At 40.0% G+C, this 19,209-nt stretch overlaps 1 protein-coding gene across 23 annotated transcripts in view; it reads left to right on the top strand.

The window, feature by feature from the left end:
* MYT1L (myelin transcription factor 1 like) overlaps nucleotides 1-19,209 on the top strand; it is a 315,455-nt gene that overhangs the window by 166,711 nt on the left and 129,535 nt on the right. For 8 of the 23 annotated variants that reach the window (XM_061357560.1, XM_061357561.1, XM_061357564.1 and 5 more), the window contains 3 exons: nucleotides 18,384-18,438; nucleotides 18,621-18,654; nucleotides 18,962-19,024. In XM_061357560.1, the coding sequence (XP_061213544.1) occupies nucleotides 18,384-18,438; nucleotides 18,621-18,654; nucleotides 18,962-19,024 (152 nt within the window). Of the gene's footprint in view, nucleotides 1-10,451; nucleotides 10,597-18,383; nucleotides 18,439-18,620; nucleotides 18,655-18,961; nucleotides 19,025-19,209 lie in introns of those variants that run through there. The other 15 variants (XM_061357574.1, XM_061357557.1, XM_061357577.1 and 12 more) reach the window with 5 other exon arrangements.

Genomic DNA, 19,209 nt, shown 5'->3' with positions numbered 1-19,209 from the left:
TAGGCTGCTGTCATTCTCATGTAACAGTTCTCTGATCTGAGTGTTGAATTAGTAGCTTTTAAGAATGAAAAGTGATAGGTATTGCATAAGATAAATTTTAAAATCAAATCATGTGGAAGTGCTAAGGCTCTGGTTTAACCTCCAGGATAACTACTAAATCTAGTATTCTCAGAAATTTGTGGTGTTTTTCCCATTCTGCTGAGAATGCGTAATTAGTAAGGAAAAAGATAAATTAAGTAATTTCATTACTTGCTATGAAGATACAATTTCTGCCTTTGTTTCAACTAATATTCAATTTCTTCCCTCCAGTTTAAGTAATACCATCTTCAGTTAAAAAGAAATACTCTTATTTTTTGAGAAATCTAATTGTATTACTATGTCTTTTGCAGCTCCTTTTCTCCATGGTATTTTTGTCCTTATGTATCTTCAGGCAATTCTAGTCTCATAGAATCATAGAATTATAGATTCTTAAATTTGTAGATTTGTGGATTTGTAGATTCATTCTGTGGGTTGGAAGAGATCTTAAAGATCATCCAGTCCCAACCCCCCTGCCATGAGCAGGGACAACTTCCACTAGACCAGGTTGCTCAAAGACCACTCCAACCTGGCCTTGAACACTTCCAGGGACGGAGCAGCCACAGCTTCTCCGGGCAACCTGTGCCAGGGCCTCACCAGGCTCACAGTAAAGAACTTCTTCCTAATGTCTAATCTAAACCTACCATCTTCCAGTTCAAAGGCATCCCCTGCCATCCTATCACAACCTGCCCCTGTAAAACATCCCTGTCCAGCTTTCTTATAGGCCCCTTTAGAGATGCTCCAGCCCTCTGATCATCTGTGTGGCATCCTCTAGACTCACTCCAACAGATCTGTGTCCTTCTTCCCTTGGGGACCTCAGAAGCTGAACACATTCAGGCTCTGGTGTTTGTATTTAGCCAATCTCCAGCTAGATTTTTGCTTCCTGTGGCTTTCTTCTCTGTTGGCATGAAAGCATTAAGATGTTTTCATGTAAAGTACTTCTGAGGTATACATTGCCTGCCATTTTTCACTGAGAGCTGATAGGCTAAATGTCTACTCAGCTTTAAAAAAATGAGCCTATGTGTACATGTTATTACTTGTATTTCTTGTAGTACTATGGTACATATGGGCTGTAATCATAACCCAGAAATTTATTTTGCCAAATGCTGTAAAAACATGTGCCCTGCCCTGGAAGACTTACAGTCTAAACAAATAAATATGTTTCAATTTTATGTCAGTGGGACATGCCGAGTTCAAGCATCTGTGTATTCAGTTGCATTATATATAATACTCTATGTGATACCTGCATCATGTATCAACTCTTCGGGATATAGAGCTCAGATAAATAACTTTGCATTATAGCTTTGTAATATGCAGTGCTTTTTATTAATTATTTGGATAAATCTTTGAACAGATTTTGACCTTTTTTATTCTGAAGGTCTTCTGCAGACATGCCAGCTACCGGTTTATGCAAAAGATTGTGACAACTTCATAAAATCACAAAAATGAGAAACACTAAGCCTTTTTGCTGTTGCAGATTTTGTAATGTAAGTGTCGTGGTTTAACCCACAGCCAGACAGCTTGTTACCCACTCCCCCCCTTCTTGCCCTCCCCCTACTCCTGGAGGGACGGAGAGGAGAATCAAAAAGAATGCAACTCCCACGGGTTGAGATAAGAACAGTTTAGTAACTAAGGTATAACACAAATCACTACTGCTACCACCAATAATAGTAATGATAAAGGAAATAACAAGGGAAGAGAATACAACACCCCATCACCAGCCGACCGATAACTTGCCCCCCAGCCCGAAAGCACCGACCGATACCTCCTCCAACCCTGCAGTCCACCCAGCCCTTCCGGCTAACTCCCAGTTACATCCTGGGCATGACGTGCTGTGGTATGGAATACCTCTTTGGTCAGTTTGGGTCAGGTGTCCTGTCTCTGCTTCCTCCCGGCTCCCCTCCTCCCTGGCAGAGCATGAGGCTCACAAAGTCCTTGGCCAAACCAAAACATCATTTTTTTCAGCTCTGTTCCCAGCTGAAAGTCAAAACACAGCACTGCACCAGCTACCAAGAAAGAGAAAAATGACTGCCACTGCTAAACCCAGGACATTATCCACCCCTTATTCCATACCATTCACGTCATGCTCAGATCCCACATTTTCAATATACCATCACTCTTATCTAAGTGCACTCTCATCGTAGTGCATGGACCAGTCCCTATAAAGCTGCTGAGTCCATCTGGTCCATGATGTCAGGCTCCATCTCTTGTAACAGTCTTTCAGAGCAGGAGAGGCTGTGTGCAGTGTTCACACACATGAATAACCTGGGCAGTAGTGTCCATTGCTAAGTCCACCCCTCGATCATGAGTCCATCTCGATGTTGCATCTCTGCTCTGTTGGCCTTAAGGGTCATGGGCCCACCAGGCTCAAAATAATTCATTGTCCTTCCATCTCCAATGTTTCCAAAGCACTGGAGGGGCCCAGTGGACTAGATATTTGCCCATACTGTCCCACATGCCCTGCCACTCATGGCTGTCCAGCCTTGGGGGAAACCTCTTGGTCCTCCCATATTGTTGTCTAACCCCAGACAAGACCCAAACCCGACTCTGCTTAAATTTTGGGATCAGACACAATGGTGGTGGGTAAAACACACTCTGCGTGTGTGCCAACATAGTGAACACCATCACAATCAGCAGGCAGGTCCCAAGGGTACCCAAAGGCCATTCAAAACCAGAACTCTCAAGCAATGCTGCTGTACTTGTCACTGGGGCTGGTGTAGCTGCTGTGCTTGCCGGCTCTCCCACCACCAGCTTCTCTTTTCCTGAGTCCAGCTCTTCCTCCTCTGCCTTGCTGGGAAATGCTGCGGGGTCTCCTGCGTCCTCCTGGGGCTCGGCGGGCGGCTTCCGGGGAATGCTCTCGGCCGTCGCGGGGCTGGGCTCGGCCCCTCCGCGGGGCTCGGCTCCTCCGCCGCCTTCTCCCGCTGCTCGGCAGCCGCCTGCTCCCGCTCCTCGCCCGCCCCGACCTCCTCCACCGGCAGCCGTCCCCTTGCGGCCTCCCGTCCCGCTCCCGCTTGGTCCCCGGGGCCGCTCTCCCGGGCCGCTTCAGCAGCCGCCGGCTCCCGGGGCCGCCCCCCCTCGGCTCCCCAGAGCCTCACGCAGACGGAGGTGAGGGCGAGGGCCAGGACGGTGAGGAGCAGCCGGACGGCCAGGGACCAGTCCACGGCCACGTCCGTCCCGCCCTGCTGCTGGAGCCCGACCGTATTACAAGTCATTGCCATAAAGTACAGTGAGACAAGAACCTTAGCCCAAGCCCCACACTTGATAAACACTAACACAGCAAATACCGGCTCTAAGTAAGTTACAACATTCTGAAGCTGTGAGATCAAGAGGAACAACTCTGAGACCAATAAATCAGCATTGTGACGGTCAGATCTGTCGTTATCTCAACCCCTCGTGCCCCACGTTGGGCGCCAAAAAGAACTGTCGTGGTTTAACCCACAGCCAGACAGCTTGTTACCCACTCCCCCCCTTCTTGCCCTCCCCCTACTCCTGGGGGAACGGAGAGGAGAATCAAAAAGAAATGCAACTCCCACGGGTTGAGATAAGAACAGTTTAGTAACTAAGGTATAACACAAATCACTACTGCTACCACCAATAATAGTAATGATAAAGGAAATAACAAGGGAAGAGAATACAACACCCCATCACCAGGCGACCAATAACTTGCCCCCCCCAGCCCGATCAAGCACCGACCCATACCTCCTCCAACCCTGCAGTCCACCTGCCCTTCCGGCTAACTCCCAGTTACATCCTGGGCATGACGTGCTGTGGTATGGAATACCTCTTTGGTCAGTTTGGGTCAGGTGTCCTGTCTCTGCTTCCTCCCGGCTCCCCTCCTCCCTGGCAGAGCATGAGGCCCACAAAGTCCTTGGCCAAACCAAAACATCATTTTTTTCAGCTCTGTTCCCAGCTGAAAGTCAAAACACAGCCCTGCACCAGCTACCAAGAAAGAGAAAAATGACTGCCACTGCTAAACCCAGGACATTAAGACTCCCCTCCTGTTGCTGGCACTGTTCCTTTCCCATAGGTGGAAAGAACAGACAGAACTTTGGACATCCTGTTTCGATGTCTTTGGGAGCCAGAAATCCCTTTTCTTCATAAGCTGCTTTCTTTGCATTTGCCAAGAAACATTCTCTCACCCAGACAGTATAACAACTGTATTAAAAGTATATAGTCTCCCCAGAAATGGTGCCTCAGATCCTAAATTTTACGTTAAGGATTTAGCATAGAATTTGGGAAGAAAAGAAGCCCAGAAAACGGGAAATCACTTGTGTGCCCCAACCTTCACTTTGGCCTGCATTAGATCAACTCTTTCAGAGTGTATGTATAATAATGCACATACATACTTCCTACATTTGTCTCTGTTACTCTAGGATGGAAAAGATGCTCTTGTTATGCAGAATTCACTTCAGTCCTCTCACCTAGTTGTCAAAACAAAACCTAACGATGCAGTTTCCCATCTTCACAACATGAATCAAGGAGATAGTCTTTACACCACTGGTCATGCATGGCTGGTGGTTTAATAGGAGAGTATGTAACAAAACTGACATTATGGATGTAGAGACATAATTTTGAAAGTCTCAGTTTTCATTCTTTTATTCTGGTATGGTAGAAATATGAACAGAGTTAATCAGATTCTTTCTCACTGTTAGCTGAGAAACTATTTTAACTTAAGGTAGAAGGCAAAGTTTCAACTGAGGGCGGAATATGGCCAGTTCTATCAATTTGGTCTATTTTGACCATTTCAAATTATTTAACAACATCAGCAAAATTCTTTCTAATTCTTAAAATTGCTTCAGACAGCATAAGCTTCTAAAGCAGAAAGTCTCTGTTGTGTTTTCTTAGAATTAATGTACTTTTCAATTTGTTTTTTTAAAAAATCCCTATTTATAATAATAGAATTTACAGGTGCTCCGATGTCATACTGATGGCAAGAAATGAAGAAAAATGTAAAAATATATATATAAATATATATATAAAATATATATAAATATATATATATAAGTATATATAAAGACATTAAATAAAATTGCTTCCAGGTCATCCTTTCATTCCAGGAATTAAAGGGGCACTGTTTAAGTCAGTTTACTTGTATTCAGAAACTCCTGCAAACACTGAAATTGCTAAATATGCTGGTAATAAGAGGTCTGCTTTAATGTAGGTCTTGTATAGGCCTTGTATAGGCCACTAGGTTGCTGTGCAGTAATTACACTTTCTGTCATTTTGGGTTTTGCTGCACATGTTAAGCTACAAATTCCTATACATCTGGGCTTTATATTTGTTTGTTTGTTTGTTTTCCTTGCCCCCTACCTTTTAAATTGTTGTAAAGAAGTCTTGGGCAGAGAGCTACCAATGAATATTCATTATTGTTGTCTTGTGGTGTCCTTTTTCATCTTTTGAGCATTCTATAGTATAGTTTTAGTGTTAAAAGTATGCAAGTTACTGAACTGAAGTAGGTGTTCTTGTTTTATGCAACAGCTGCAGTAATCTGCGATCCTGTTTAATTTATGCTAACTATGTTACCAGTGTAATGATTGATATTTTACTTGTCTGTCCTATTAATTTATCCACTAATTGTTGCATTTCTAATAGCTATAAGCTATTTATAACATACCCTTTGATAAACATAATGGCCTGCCCACTAATAGCAACAAACATTTCTGATACCATATAGTTCTGTAATAGCATCCTTACCATCTCTGTGATTAAGTAAGAGGTAAAACCAGAAATGAGCTTTTGTTGCTGTGTAGTAGTGAAGGGGAAGAAAGGGAGCTGGTCTGTTTAGCCTAATAGCAAAATCAATTAATTAGTTTTAAAAGACCAAGAGATTTTTTTCTATTATTATCCTTAATAACTGATAAGTTATTAAACTGCAAAGCCTGTATAAGGATTTTTTAGAATTAAAATTAATTTTTAGTTTGATTCAGTGCCAGTGAAGATACTGCTGTTGTCTATACAGTAGTATATGGATGCTATGCAAGATCAGTGGACTTCAGAATGTGAATTAGTTGTGGTATACTTATGAGTTTTGGGTACTAGAAACCAGATTTTAAAATCTAGTATCCTAGTTTTTGTAAGCAGACAAATTGGATGTGTGTATATTGTCACATACTTACATTCATGGCTGTCTATATGTGGATGTGGTGACTTGGCTTATACAAAACCCCGTTGTGGTTATCTTAGGTTGTACGTATCTGTGTATGCTTCTCAGTGAAAGACAGAGTAAATGACAATACTAAATGTGTTTAAATTTCTTGTTCAAAGCTGATCTATTTTCTCCTTGGATTCAGAAAAATATGTATTTTTATAAATTCTCTCTTTAAAGGGAGAATCAGTCCAAAGTAAACCAGCAGACTGCTCAATTTAATTGCAGGCTCAGATAATGTAGGTAAATTCTGGAGGGTAAACCCCAATCCGATTTAAAAAAATGCGCAAGATATGCAAACAGGCATTGTATTTTTAGTTCAGAAATCCTATTCCCTCTTAAAGGCAGGACAGGGTGAGCCTGCCACTGGCTGTGGCAGAGCTGGAAGCCAAATTTACCAAGCAAAGTGGAACGGTTGAAGACCTTTTTTCCCCCCTCTGTTTCCCCTCTCTTTTTCCATAATGATCTTTAGGTTTACAGCTTTTAAGAGCTGTAACTCTTACAACTCTGCTTCTGGCTGAATTGTGGGAACAAGTCAGTGACTTACGTTTCTGCAGTTGCGCACCCTTTTCCAAGCTGTTTGCCAGGCACAGGTCTGGGAGTTTTTTCCCCTCAAAGGGCCTCTAGGCCTGACTCAAATGTGGGTGATTCAAACTAACAAAAAGGTTGAAACACAGCATGATTGTGATTACAGCCATTAGGACATTCAAAGTTAAAGCTAAAACTCTAAAGTTATGACTGCTTTGACCTGAATTTCCATGAATGTGCTTTGCCTTTTTATTGTGTGGTCCTATTTCTGCATATGGTGATAGGTACTCTACTACATGCTCCTCAGTATTGGCGGAGGTTATTAAAGTGCCCTACATTTGGCTTGTTCTTTATTCTCCTAGGATTTTAGTAGTAATTTAAAAATGTGTAGTGCTAATATATTACATGAGAGTTACAGAAATATTGGGTTACAGCCCTTTGAGTGTAGTTACATTTCAGCTAATAAAATATGTGCTTATAGAAACATGCACACAAAATATTAGATAAATAGAAATAGGGAAATTTCCATTAGGTTGCTCTACCCAGAAGACCACTTATAAGTGCTTATAAGATGTATATTAAGTAAAGTTGCATTTAGGTATTGATGCTTCTTCAGAGCATATACTTCTGTGAAACTAATCTTTAATGTTAAGTTCTGTGAGTTAATTGTAAACCTGTATTTTAAAGCCTATCACACCTCAGGGTGTATGCATAGGCAGCTGATGTCAGTACAAGTTACACATGCTTATTAAAGGTGGAAGTAGCCTGTCTTTGTAGAGACCGTACACCTACCTTGCAAGTAGGGTTTAAGCCTAACAGTGAAAGTACAGAACGTTTTGTGTGACTTATGAGCACCGTGAGAACATATGTTAGTTGGGTTTCTTGGTTTTTGTGTTGTTTTGGTTTGGTTTTTTTTGTGATTGGTGGATTATGAAATGCAAAATTTAACTCTTTTATGGAACATGGCCCTGATTCTTTGAGCCACAGCCATTGAGAAATCCAAACCAAGGTCAGTTCCCTGGAGATCCGGTAGGGAAAGAGGTCATTTAAGCTCCTCAGAGATATCTCAGAACACATCAGAACTATTTCTGTCTTGCAAAACATTTAATTTTCATATCCATTGATCCAGAAAGAAAATGCCAGACCAGTACAAATAGTTTTACTGTCATTGGAAAGGTAAACACAGATGAATTGTCAACAGATCTAGTTTAAATGGATTTAACATGATCCATTCCAAAAGGAATGAGGTTGCACATTTATTTGCCTTTTATAAGCTACTAGATACTGCTCAGTAGTATAGAAGAAAAAAAACCAAACCTTGAGTTGCAGGACTGGAGTGCAGCAAATATGGAAATGAACATGCTTAACATTGCTCTGTAACATAAACTCAAGTTTAGCTTAGTTACAATTTGCAAAGGCTTTCCCACAGCATCATGCCCCATTTTTAAAAGCTTGAACCTCTACTATTGACAGGTAGCAGGTGTGAGGAATGGAAATAATTTAATAATCTTTTGTGAAATCTCTTTTAGTTTCTTCATGTCAGTGAAATTTAACTCTTTAGGTTTCAGTAAGCCCAATAAGGCCTCTTAATTTCTAAAAGCTAAATTTTTCTAGTGCATTTTTTAAAGAGTGCTCTTTTACAGCACTCTTCTCACCAATTTCCTTCCATAATAGATAAATTTAGGTCTGGCATGAACTAAATTATTTTTCTGATTTTATTTTGTACACAATATAATAAATGGCCACCAAAATTATATTTCTGATGCCAAATACCTGTCATTTTTCAACACACTGCATTTGAAAACAGGATTTTTAGAAGAAAATAAATCATGTCGGATCCAACATCTTGAAGACAGGCAAGGCTGCTGCTGCTCCATGTTCCCAAGTCTTACCAGTAGCACAGCTGAAGATGCCTTCCGATGTGAAGAATAAGTGCCTCTCCAGTTAGAAATATTTATAAATAGGGGGAAAAAACCCAACATGACTGACTGAAGTTTTTGTGACTTCAGTATTGCATGGTCCTGTTAGCACGCACTGGCACTCCCCCCTCTGACCATTTGCAAGCAAGAGCCTGATGCAGGTCCATACTTCAGGGCTGGTTAAAGGACTGTGGTTGCGCTGCAGCTTCACAGTTGTGCTAGCCTTTCTTCATAGTTGTGTGTGAAGGCACGCGGTAAGGCATAGATCAAGATATATAAAATTAGGTACTAGGACCTGATATCTAATACTGTGAGTGCTTAGGAATTATTTGAAGACAAAACTAAATATTTTATTGGCTTATGAAACAATGGGAATTCAGAACGATTTTAGTTGCTCAGCTATGTGGACATATTCTAGACCTCTTCCAGGTGGAAGTTCTATTTGTACTACATGTCATGTCCCAAAGCTTACTCATTGAGCAGATCCAAAGCATTTCTACAGAGCCACGGACTGAGGAAAGGAAATCTCCTCTCATAAGAAAGAAGTGCTATAGGTCCAGTGTTATTTCTTCTTATCTCCAATTTCCACACTACTTTTTCATTCCTCATATCTAAGAAGGTAAAAAAAATAAAATAAGAGAATGGTGCACTCTGGGTCTTTTCCACTCCAACTAGTATGATGTCAATGAAATGTATTTGAAAGTGTTTCCTGCCTTCCTTCCAGAATAATTCAGTGGCTCCCAAATGTATTTCCTCACAAAAAGAATATCTGGTGAACTTGTGAGTTTAACCAAATTTCTGCTTATTCTGGCCTGCATTTACAGATTTGGCTTCAAGCTTGCACCATTCTTCTGAAAATTGAAGGATTGGATTCCCTCTGTGCATTATAGCAGGAAAATGACTCTTACTCAAAGTTTGAGAACATGTCCTGAGGATATATTCTCCTATTATTCTGCAAGAAGGACTCTCCTTGATATTAATAAAAGCTTTGTGTGTTCATCACAAGTGGAAAAGGACAAGGGGGTAATTTATATTCTAGTCATTAATTTGTACACATGCCTATTCGGTCACTTTGTAATATGTACCCTTAACTTGTAACTTTTATCTTTGTAGAGTTCCCTCTGGAACTCTGCTCTAAGAAGGCCTGGTTGTATGTTGGTATTTTCCTGACGGGAAGATTCAAATATGGTAATTATTTTGTCTCTTTTCTGAAAAGTGTCTTACAAAATATTTGAACTAAATTTCAGATATCTATGCCAAGAAGGCACATGGGTTTGTGGGGAAAAAGATTGGAAAGGACATGGAAATTGTTTTCCTTTCAGTCTGACTTTTCCTTAAGCATTCCAGTAGTTTCTTGAAGTAACTTTCTATCCTGTGGTTTTGTCTTTTGTCTTGTAGATCTTGTAATCAGAAACAAGTGCATTAAATATATTTGGGAGAATTATACAGGTTTTCTGTCAAAACCAAGATCCTGAATGTCATTCTGCTCTGTTAAGAGCAGTAAGAGGCCACATTTAATTAAAAGGATATAAATACTGAAAACTGATTTTAAAAAACCAACTTTAAAGAACTGGCTATGCAAATACAGTCATAATGAGATACACACATACTGTGTCAAAAACCTTGTTAAAGTGGAGGTAAATGACATCTACTGGTCTCCCTTCATCCACAAATGCAGTCATTTTATCCTAAAATGCAATTAACCTACAAGACTATGATTAGTAAGGCATAAATTAAGGGTCAATTACTGTTACTGATTCTGGTTTGGTCTATCCTACTGAAACCTAGAGGAGAGGAAGATCCGCTGGAGCATATTGTCATAAAAGTTGCAGCAGCAAATCCAACTGAAATGTCAGTAGAGTGAACAGGAAGCTCTACATTGACTCCAGGGTCATGTCTTTTGAAATAAGCTCTGATGACATATGGAAAGTAAGGTTTTCTACATACACGTTGAGAGCAGGTTTAGGTTAACTTAGAATCATAGAATGGTTAAGGTTGGAAAGGACCTTAACATCATCTAGTTCCAATCCCCTGCCTTTGATAGTGTCACCTTCCACTAGACCATGTAGCCCAAGGCCCTGTCCAACCTGTCCTTGAACGCTGCCAGGGATAAAACATTCACAACTTCCTTGGACAGCCTGTTTGAGTTCCTCACCACTCCCACAGTAAAAACGTTTTCTGTATATCTAACCTAAATCTCCCCTGTTTAAGTATGAACCCATTGCCCCCATGCCTTTCATTACAGTTCCTGATGAAAAGTCCCTCTTTGGCAATCTCATAGGCCCCCTTCAGATACTGGAAAGATGCTGTGATGTCTCCATGCAGACTTCTCTTCTCCGGGCTGAACAGCCCCAACATTTCATCCTGTCTTCATATAAGAGGTGCTCCAGCCCCCTGATCATCCTCATGGTCCTCTGCTGAACTTGCTCCAACAGCTCTATGTCCTTCTTATGTTGAGGACACCAGAACTGTACACGGTGCACCAAGTGAGGTCTCACAAGGGCAGAGTAGAGGGGCAGGATCACCTCCTTCGACCTGCTGCTCACGCTTCTTTTGATGCAGCTCAGGGTATGGTTGGTTTTCTGGGCTGCAATTGCACACTGCTGGCTCATGTTCATTTTCTCATCGACCAACACCCTCAACTTGATCTACATGTTTTAATTCCCCATTTTTCGCCTCATTTTTTCCTGTTGCATGATTTTAGCATTTGCATATGAAACTTTATATGTGGCAATTTTTGTGTCAAATAGTTTCAAACATAAATTTATTAAAAATAAAAAAATCCCATAATACCTAAATACTGGGTCATTCTAGGCTGAAGAACACTGAGAAGCAATGTAAGGACACATGAAGTACTATCTTAATATACTTCTGGAAGAGTGCCACAACTTCGTAGTTTAAGTACCATGGTAGAGATCACATGCTAACCACTAATATTTTTAGTTGTCTAAAATAAATTTAAATTTTCAGTTAATTTGTATTAATGTACTCTGCATCCTTTTAATCTTATGGGTTTTTTTAAATGTTTGGAATTGCTTTTTCTTTCTTCTGGGTCATGTGAATGAGTTCACATTAACACAGAACTTAATGAGGATTGCACAAAACAGAGGAATAGCTCCTTAAAGTAAATTATAGATGCATCACAAAAAAATCATGTCCTACACTTTTGGTTTAGGATATTATTTTCTTACTTGTTTTACACAGTGGTCTTTGTGATTTGTGCGTTTTTTCTTATTTGAGAGTGGAGGTCAGCATGCTGAAAGAGTATAGTTATTGTCTTTCATGTAGTCAAGAGTATGTCATAAAGCACAGAGACATTGAGGAACCACTGAAGTCATTGATAAATATACCATTTACAAAATAGGTTCAACAGTATTTCACAAACCATATCTGGCTTCAAAAAACTTATTTAGATTATCAGGAGACATACTTGAAAATGCCATTATTAGAAAAATAATTGCTTTTGGATTACACAGACATGCTGAATAAGGTATGTCAGAATTTGGGTTTTCCTGATATGTTCTGAGGAGAGAGGCATAAGGTCAATTACAATTTTTTTTTAGGAAGACTTCAGAAAGTACTAATATAGTACGGGATACCTTGCTGACATACACTATTCATAATTTTCCAGGTCATGCTTCTTTGATTATGAGAATGCAGATGTATTTCAACTGCGGGAAATTTATTTGACATGTTTTGTTTCATTCTTATAGATACAAGATAAAAAAAGATATTCTTTAAATTCTTTCATTTTAACTTCTGCACAGAAGAAATAATACTTTTTAGTTATAAAAATAAATGCTGAGCAATCTTTGGCTATAAAAATAGAATAGGTATCTTACCTATAGAAATTTGAATCTTGCATCATGGCTGGCTGAAAATCTGCCTTTACTAAGTAACTTGACAGTCACAAGGGGATAAATGTTAAACTGCAACCTTTTTTTTTTTTCTAATCAACTCATTACGTCATCAAAAAATCGGATTTTTTTGTCTCTGAACATTTTACTTCTATCACATAAGGAGTATATCTAATACTACTGATTAGGGAAGAGCAAAATTTAAAATAATTTTAGCAACATACTTCATTGGCAGTAGCAATTATGTAATATTCTAGCATTTACCAGTACTTGCCATAGATTTTTGAGGTCATAAATAACATCTTCCACCTTTGTGTAGTATAGACATTGAATACTCTGCCTCAGTAAAGAGTGAACAATTTTTGAGAGAATTTGAGAATACAGTTTTTGGATTTGAAGAAATACAGGTAAGAAAACAATTGAGAAGGAAAAATTTTGCAAGACCAGATCTAAGGCTTAGTTCATTCATGGCTTTCTAGACTTCTGATATATCATGTCTATAGTGAAATCATAATAATTCACTAATCAAAGTGTTGGATTAGCTGGAAGTCTTGGAACAAGACTGAACCTTGCAGTCTCCAGTCGTCTAGCAAGAAATTCAGAAACCCTGAGAATTTTAAACAAGAATGGGCTACCTGTCTGCAAGGGACAGAAACACTGAGCTGCCTTTCCACAGGGGGGCAAAAATCACCATTTGTCCTGGAAAGGAACTTCAAGTTCTGGAACCCTCACAGTTTGCAGCCCTGAGGAAGTGCATACAGGTATGCAAGCAAATCTAGAGATAGGGAGAGCAGTACCTGTTGCGAAACTTCTAGTATCGTTGTCTCAGATAAGCCTATGATAAGGCTCATAGCCTTAGTTCTATATACTTTGAAAACCTGAAGACTCCGACAGGGTATCTGGCAAGCTAACAGAAAAATAGATAAACTCCTGATGGAAACTTGCCCTCTATTCTTAAAAGTTACTGACTGTATCTGAATCCCTCAGTGCTTTTCTGGAAAATTAATACACCTTTAAAGGTTGTGCAGGTATGGATCACATTCTGCAGCAGCGCGGAAATGGCTCATGCTCATCTGATCCTCCTCACTTGTTATTGCCTTACAGATGCAGCCAGTCCTTTATCCACCGAGTAGTCCACCTATCAAATTGATGTCTCTCCAATTTAGAGACAAGGATGTTGTGTGGGACAGTGTCGAATGCTTTACACAAGTCCATGTAGATGACAGTTCTGCTCTACCCCTGTCCGTCAGTTCTGTAGCCCCATCATAGAAGGCCACCAAATTGGTCAGGCAGTATTTCCCTTTAGTGAAGCCATGCTGGCTGTCACCATGCACCTTGTTGTTTTTCGTGTGCCTTAGCGTGCCTTAGCATGCCTTCCAGGAGAATCTGCTCCAAGATTTTGCCAAGCACAGAGGAGAGACTGACTGTTCTGTAATTCCATGAGTCATTCATTTTCCCCTTCTTGAAAATGGGGGTTATATTTCCCTTTTCCCAGTCGTCGGGAGCTTCACCTGACTGCCATGATTTTTCAACTATGATTGACAGTGGCTTAGTAACTTCATTTGCCAGCTCCTTCAGGACCCGCGGGTGGATTTCATCAGGACCCATGGACTTTTGCACATTCAGGTTTTTAAGATGGTCTCGAAACAGTTCCTCTCCTACAGTGGGCTTAAGGTCTTCATTCTCACAGTTCTTGTTTCTGCTTTCCAAGACTTGGGTGGTGTGGTCAGAGCATTTGCCAGTGAAGACCAAGGGAAAGAAGTCATTCAGAACCTCAGCCTGCTCCAAATCCAGGGTAGCCTGTTCTCCTGATAGCTTCTGGATGGGCCCTACTTTATTCCTTGTCTGTCTTTTATTTGCTATGTACCTATAGAATCCTTTCCTGTTATCCTTAAAATCCATAGCCAAGTTTAATTCTAACTGGGCCTTAGCTTTCCTGATCTGGTCCCTAGCTTCCCGAACAACATCCCTGTACTCTTCCCAGGCTGCCTGTCCTTGCTTCCACTTTTTATTAAGCCTCTTTTTTCATTTGAATTTTCCTCAGCAGCTCCTTATCCATCCAAGGAGGTCTCCTGGCCCTCCTGCTGCACTTTCTTCTAGTTGGGATGCAACACTCCTGAGCTTGTAGCAGGTAATCCTTGAATACCAACCGTCTTGAGCCCCCCTGCCCTCTAGGGCTATATCCCATGGAACCTTACTAAGCAGGTTCCTGAAGAGGCTGAAGTCTGCTTTCTTGAAGTCCAGGGCAGTGAGCTTGCTGCATGCTGTTCTCACTGTACTGAGGATCTCAAACTTGACCATCTCATGATTGCTACAACCAAGGCTGCCATGGAGCGTCACATTTCCAACCAGCCCTTCCCTGTTGGTGAGCATGAGGTCAAGCATGGCACCTCTTCTTGTTGGCTCCTTTATTACTCACAGAAGGAAGTTTTCTTGCACACATATAACCTTTCAGGGTGAAGATACCTAACATTATGGGGCTAAAACTTGTGGAATTATATTAGAAAGGCTCTTATTAAATATGATTTTTTAAAATTCTTAATATTTGTTAACCATTATATTTATGCTGATTTTATGAAGTGCTTATTTTATTGTCTGAATGTTCAGTAAGAGAAAGTGAAATATTTAAAGATATTGCTGTAATACCCTAACTTGACTACCTGTATCGACCAATTTCAAAGTATCATCAAAGAATGGTTTCAGGGTTGTTTGATTACGGATTTTTCATGATAATGTGTTGATTGGTGCTAAATGTGTCATCATCCTGTGTCCTGTATTAGTTCTTGTATGATGGTACTAAGGATCAACATCAGGAAGATTAACTTAGTGAGCCACACCATCCCTTCAGCACTTAGTAAAGATTACTTTAAACAGTTAAAAGTACAAATATTTCCCTTAGCTCTTCAGCATTTCCCAAGCATACCAGGATTACCACATATCAACAGCAATGTCTTGGAGAGCTATAAGGCTGTGTTAATTTGGGGGAGTAAATGTTGTCTGGAACTTCGATTTTAAAATAACAAATAGCTGTGCTTTTTAAAAATTCTTTTTTAAATTATTAATACTAGCTATTAATTATCTTCAAATAATAAAAAGAATATTTTCTTCCAAATACTTTAAAGTTATTTCCTCTTATTAGCATATTTCTTTTTAACATTTGGATTTCATTGATATTTTTAGTACTTTTTATAGCCTGACTGTCATGATTTTTCAATTATGATGGATAGTGCTTTAGCAACTTCATCCAGCAATTCTCTCTGGACCTGCGGATGGATTTCATCAGGTCCGATGGACTTGTACATGTTCAGGTTCTTAAGATGATCTCAAACCTGCTCATCTCCTACAGGAAGCTTAAGGTCTTCATTCTTCCAGTTAATTGCATTTGTCTTTTGTGACTTGAGTAGCGTGGCTAGAGCACTTGTGAGTAAAGACTGATGCAAAGAATTGAAAACCTCAGTCTTCTTCAAATCCGGGGTAGCCAGTTCTGTTTCCTTCCAGAGGGGGTCCACATTATCCCTAGTCTGTCATCAGCAACATACCTATAGAAGCCCTTCTGTTACCTTTGACATCCCTGGCCAGACAAATCCAACTGGGCCTTAGCTTTTTTGACCTTGATCCCTAACTTTGTGGACAATATCCTAATATTCCTCCCAGGCCGTCTGTCCTCACTTCACCTTCTATAAGCTGTGGGTTTTTTTTCTGCTTTTTTTTTTCTTACTGCTTTCTCAGCAGCTCTAAGTCCTTATACATTGCAAGAGTTGCAGAATAACACAATGTACTGTTTTCTTATTAATAAAAGAATATTATCATCTAGTGGGTAATTTTTATATACCAAATATGCTGTTTTATGCTGTGATATGGCAACTTGAAAAGCTTAAAAAACATCAAGTCTTAGGAGCTCAGAAGCCAGCCAGAGTGTGAACTCAAGGTGTAGGATAGACACTGTGGATAGGTTAAAATTTAAGATCCAATTTAGGTGGCTGTAATAGGTATCTACAGCCATGCCAAGTATCTCATGCTATAGTCAGTGGAGAGCTAGACAGTAGCAAAGGTGTCTAGAGGCTCATTCTGTCTAGCCTAAAGTAACACCCAGTAGCTGATCAGAGGAATTGTTCTAGCTCCAGTGGCTATGTTAACTAGAGGTAAGCTCAGTTGTCTAAGCATAGGCAGCTGGTGTCATTTCTGATGCCAGAGCATATCTGAAACATCTACAGAAGGCTGGCAGATACAGCAGAGAACTTACTTGTACGCTTCTATGCCTTTCTGAACTGGCAATTGAAGGCTTGATGGGAAACCTTACTGTATCTCAGATAGCCCTGTTGCTGCTGATGATAGAATCCTATGCTCCTAATGTGTATGCATACATCTATATGCCTTAATTTACAAATGAAACCTACTCAAAATGATGCAAATGTCCCCTTCAGAAGACTTCACTGAAGCCCCCTAATAGACACTTGTGTTGTATTAGCTTTTGTAATATCTGTTTATTTTAGATCATCCCTTTAAAATATATAATGCTACCAGGAGCCAGATGATGACTACCAAGATGCAGAATTACGTCAGTAGCACAGAGCTTTGTGGAAGCGGCCCTTTCTTTTCATCAAATCCCTGTCACCTCAAATTTTGTTGTGCTGACTCTTTCCTGCTGATGTGTTGAGGGAGCTCTGCAAAAGCGCACCTTGATTTGTTCCTTGTTAGTTGCGTCCCACCTTTGTGTTAAGGTACCGGCCAAAGAATGCTAGGTGATTAAGTGCAAGTCCTTTGGATCTGTTTCCATGTTATTGCATGAGATGTGTGACATTCTTAGCAGATATCAATCCAAGGATATTGCTATAAACCAGTGATTAATTTTTTTTTTCCCTGGGGGAACTAAAGCCCCATAGTCGATTTCTGTGCTTCCTGACCTTTACAATATCATCTCCATGTATGAACCACTGCAGATCCATCTTGCTATCCCATTCTTCAGGTCTAAAGGAGCTGATGATACAGATACTGTATATATTTTCTGTCAACATAGCTCAGTGCAATCTGCTTAGGTTGTACAAAATCATACACTCTAGCTAGCCTATACAGTTTACCTTTGAGTATGATAGTATAAATACCTGGTGGCAATAATACATGGGAAATCAGAAGAACCCATGTGGCCCTATGGTAATTACTCTAGATCAGTGTTTATGCTTTCCAAGATCTCATCTCGAGCCCTTCACCTGTCTGGTAAATGTTTAAGATAGCTGTATATTTATTACTGCCTAGGAAGCTACATGAGATAAACATGCTGTTTATAAAATGAAGGTAAAGATTAAGCCACATGTAGCAAATGAGCATGTTTCTGAAAAACGCCTCTGAACAATGTTGGTGAAGGTCATAATATCATATTAAATAAAACGAAATCTTTGAAGTTCTAATGATGGCCCTTTATCTCCTCTTCAGTCATTATCCCTTCCTTTCTTTCCCACTGCAAAGTGTTTGCTTGGAAAGTGACCTATGGTGTGCAACCCCTTGACTTTAGTTTTAAATTGTGTAGAAAGCTATTGAATCATTGTTTCAAAATATATGGGAGTAATCAGGGGTTTATGTCAGAAATATCCATTCAAAAAGAAGAGCCAGCACTTAGTTGCATATAATTTGCTACGAAAGCAGGGCATGCAAACGGACTGATTAAAGCAGAAATTATCACATTTTCTGCTTTTAAATAAATGTAAAGATTGTTAAAATCCCCTGTAAGGTGCACATTCCCTTACAGAATAAAATGGAATTAAAATAGTGTCAATAAATTGTGTGAGAGACTGTATCAGTCTGTGCATTGATAGTCTGTGCATGCAGGATAAGAACATTGACTGCCTGCTAATCTATTCCCAGATGGAGGTGGATGCAGACGAGAAGCGCCATCGCACACGCTCCAAAGGTGTTCGAGGTACGTCTCTTGCTTCAGTAAATCACTCAAGGCCCCTGCTCAGGGTGACCTTCATCCTCCAGAATCTCTTTGCATGATTCATTCTGACCCTTGCTTTTACACAACCTTTCTGGTAATTTTCTGTAGAAGAGGGGGACTTGTAATAGATGATAAATTTTTATATATTTTCCATCTCTCTGCAGTTCCCGTGGAACCAGCCATACAAGAGCTGTTCAGGTTAGTGCTCTGAGTGTAAAATCTATCCCCATTAGCAATTTAGAAAATTCATTCCTTTTAATGGGTATAATGCACTTTCAAGTTCATTGGTGGTTTGCTCATGCCCTGCTGCACTGATGAAATTAATTCACTTGAGACTTGCTAATAAAAAGCATCCCCTCTTTTTTATTTTTTTATTTCCCTTCAGTTATTTGATTTCTCTTTCTGTCTTGGTTGCCCTCCATCTCTGTAATACCTTCTGCCTGCTTTTAGTATGAACTTTCTGCAGCACACTGGCACCTATATAATTAATTCTCTTCTTTTGCAGCTGTCCCACACCTGGCTGTGATGGCAGTGGTCATGTTAGTGGCAAATATGCAAGGCACAGAAGGTAATACCTGTAATTTTTCATAATTTAGTGAAGTGATCTGGTAAACAAGTTAGCTGGCGTGACCTTGATAAACCAAGCAATGATAAAAATACCAATTTGACATTCTAGAAACCATTCAGATTCAGGGTTTTTTTTATTTCTGAATGTCATACAAAATCTAACTCACATTTTTGCTGAGGAAACGT

Source organism: Neopsephotus bourkii, unplaced genomic scaffold (assembly GCF_033783945.1).
Source record: "Neopsephotus bourkii isolate Nb327-2 ecotype Australia unplaced genomic scaffold, CSIRO-AGI_Nbou_v1 NB_908, whole genome shotgun sequence".
In the NCBI taxonomy this organism is placed as follows: domain Eukaryota; kingdom Metazoa; phylum Chordata; class Aves; order Psittaciformes; family Psittacidae; genus Neopsephotus; species Neopsephotus bourkii.
Note: the sequence above shows the minus strand (reverse complement) of the source record. Positions and strands in the feature narration are given on the sequence as shown.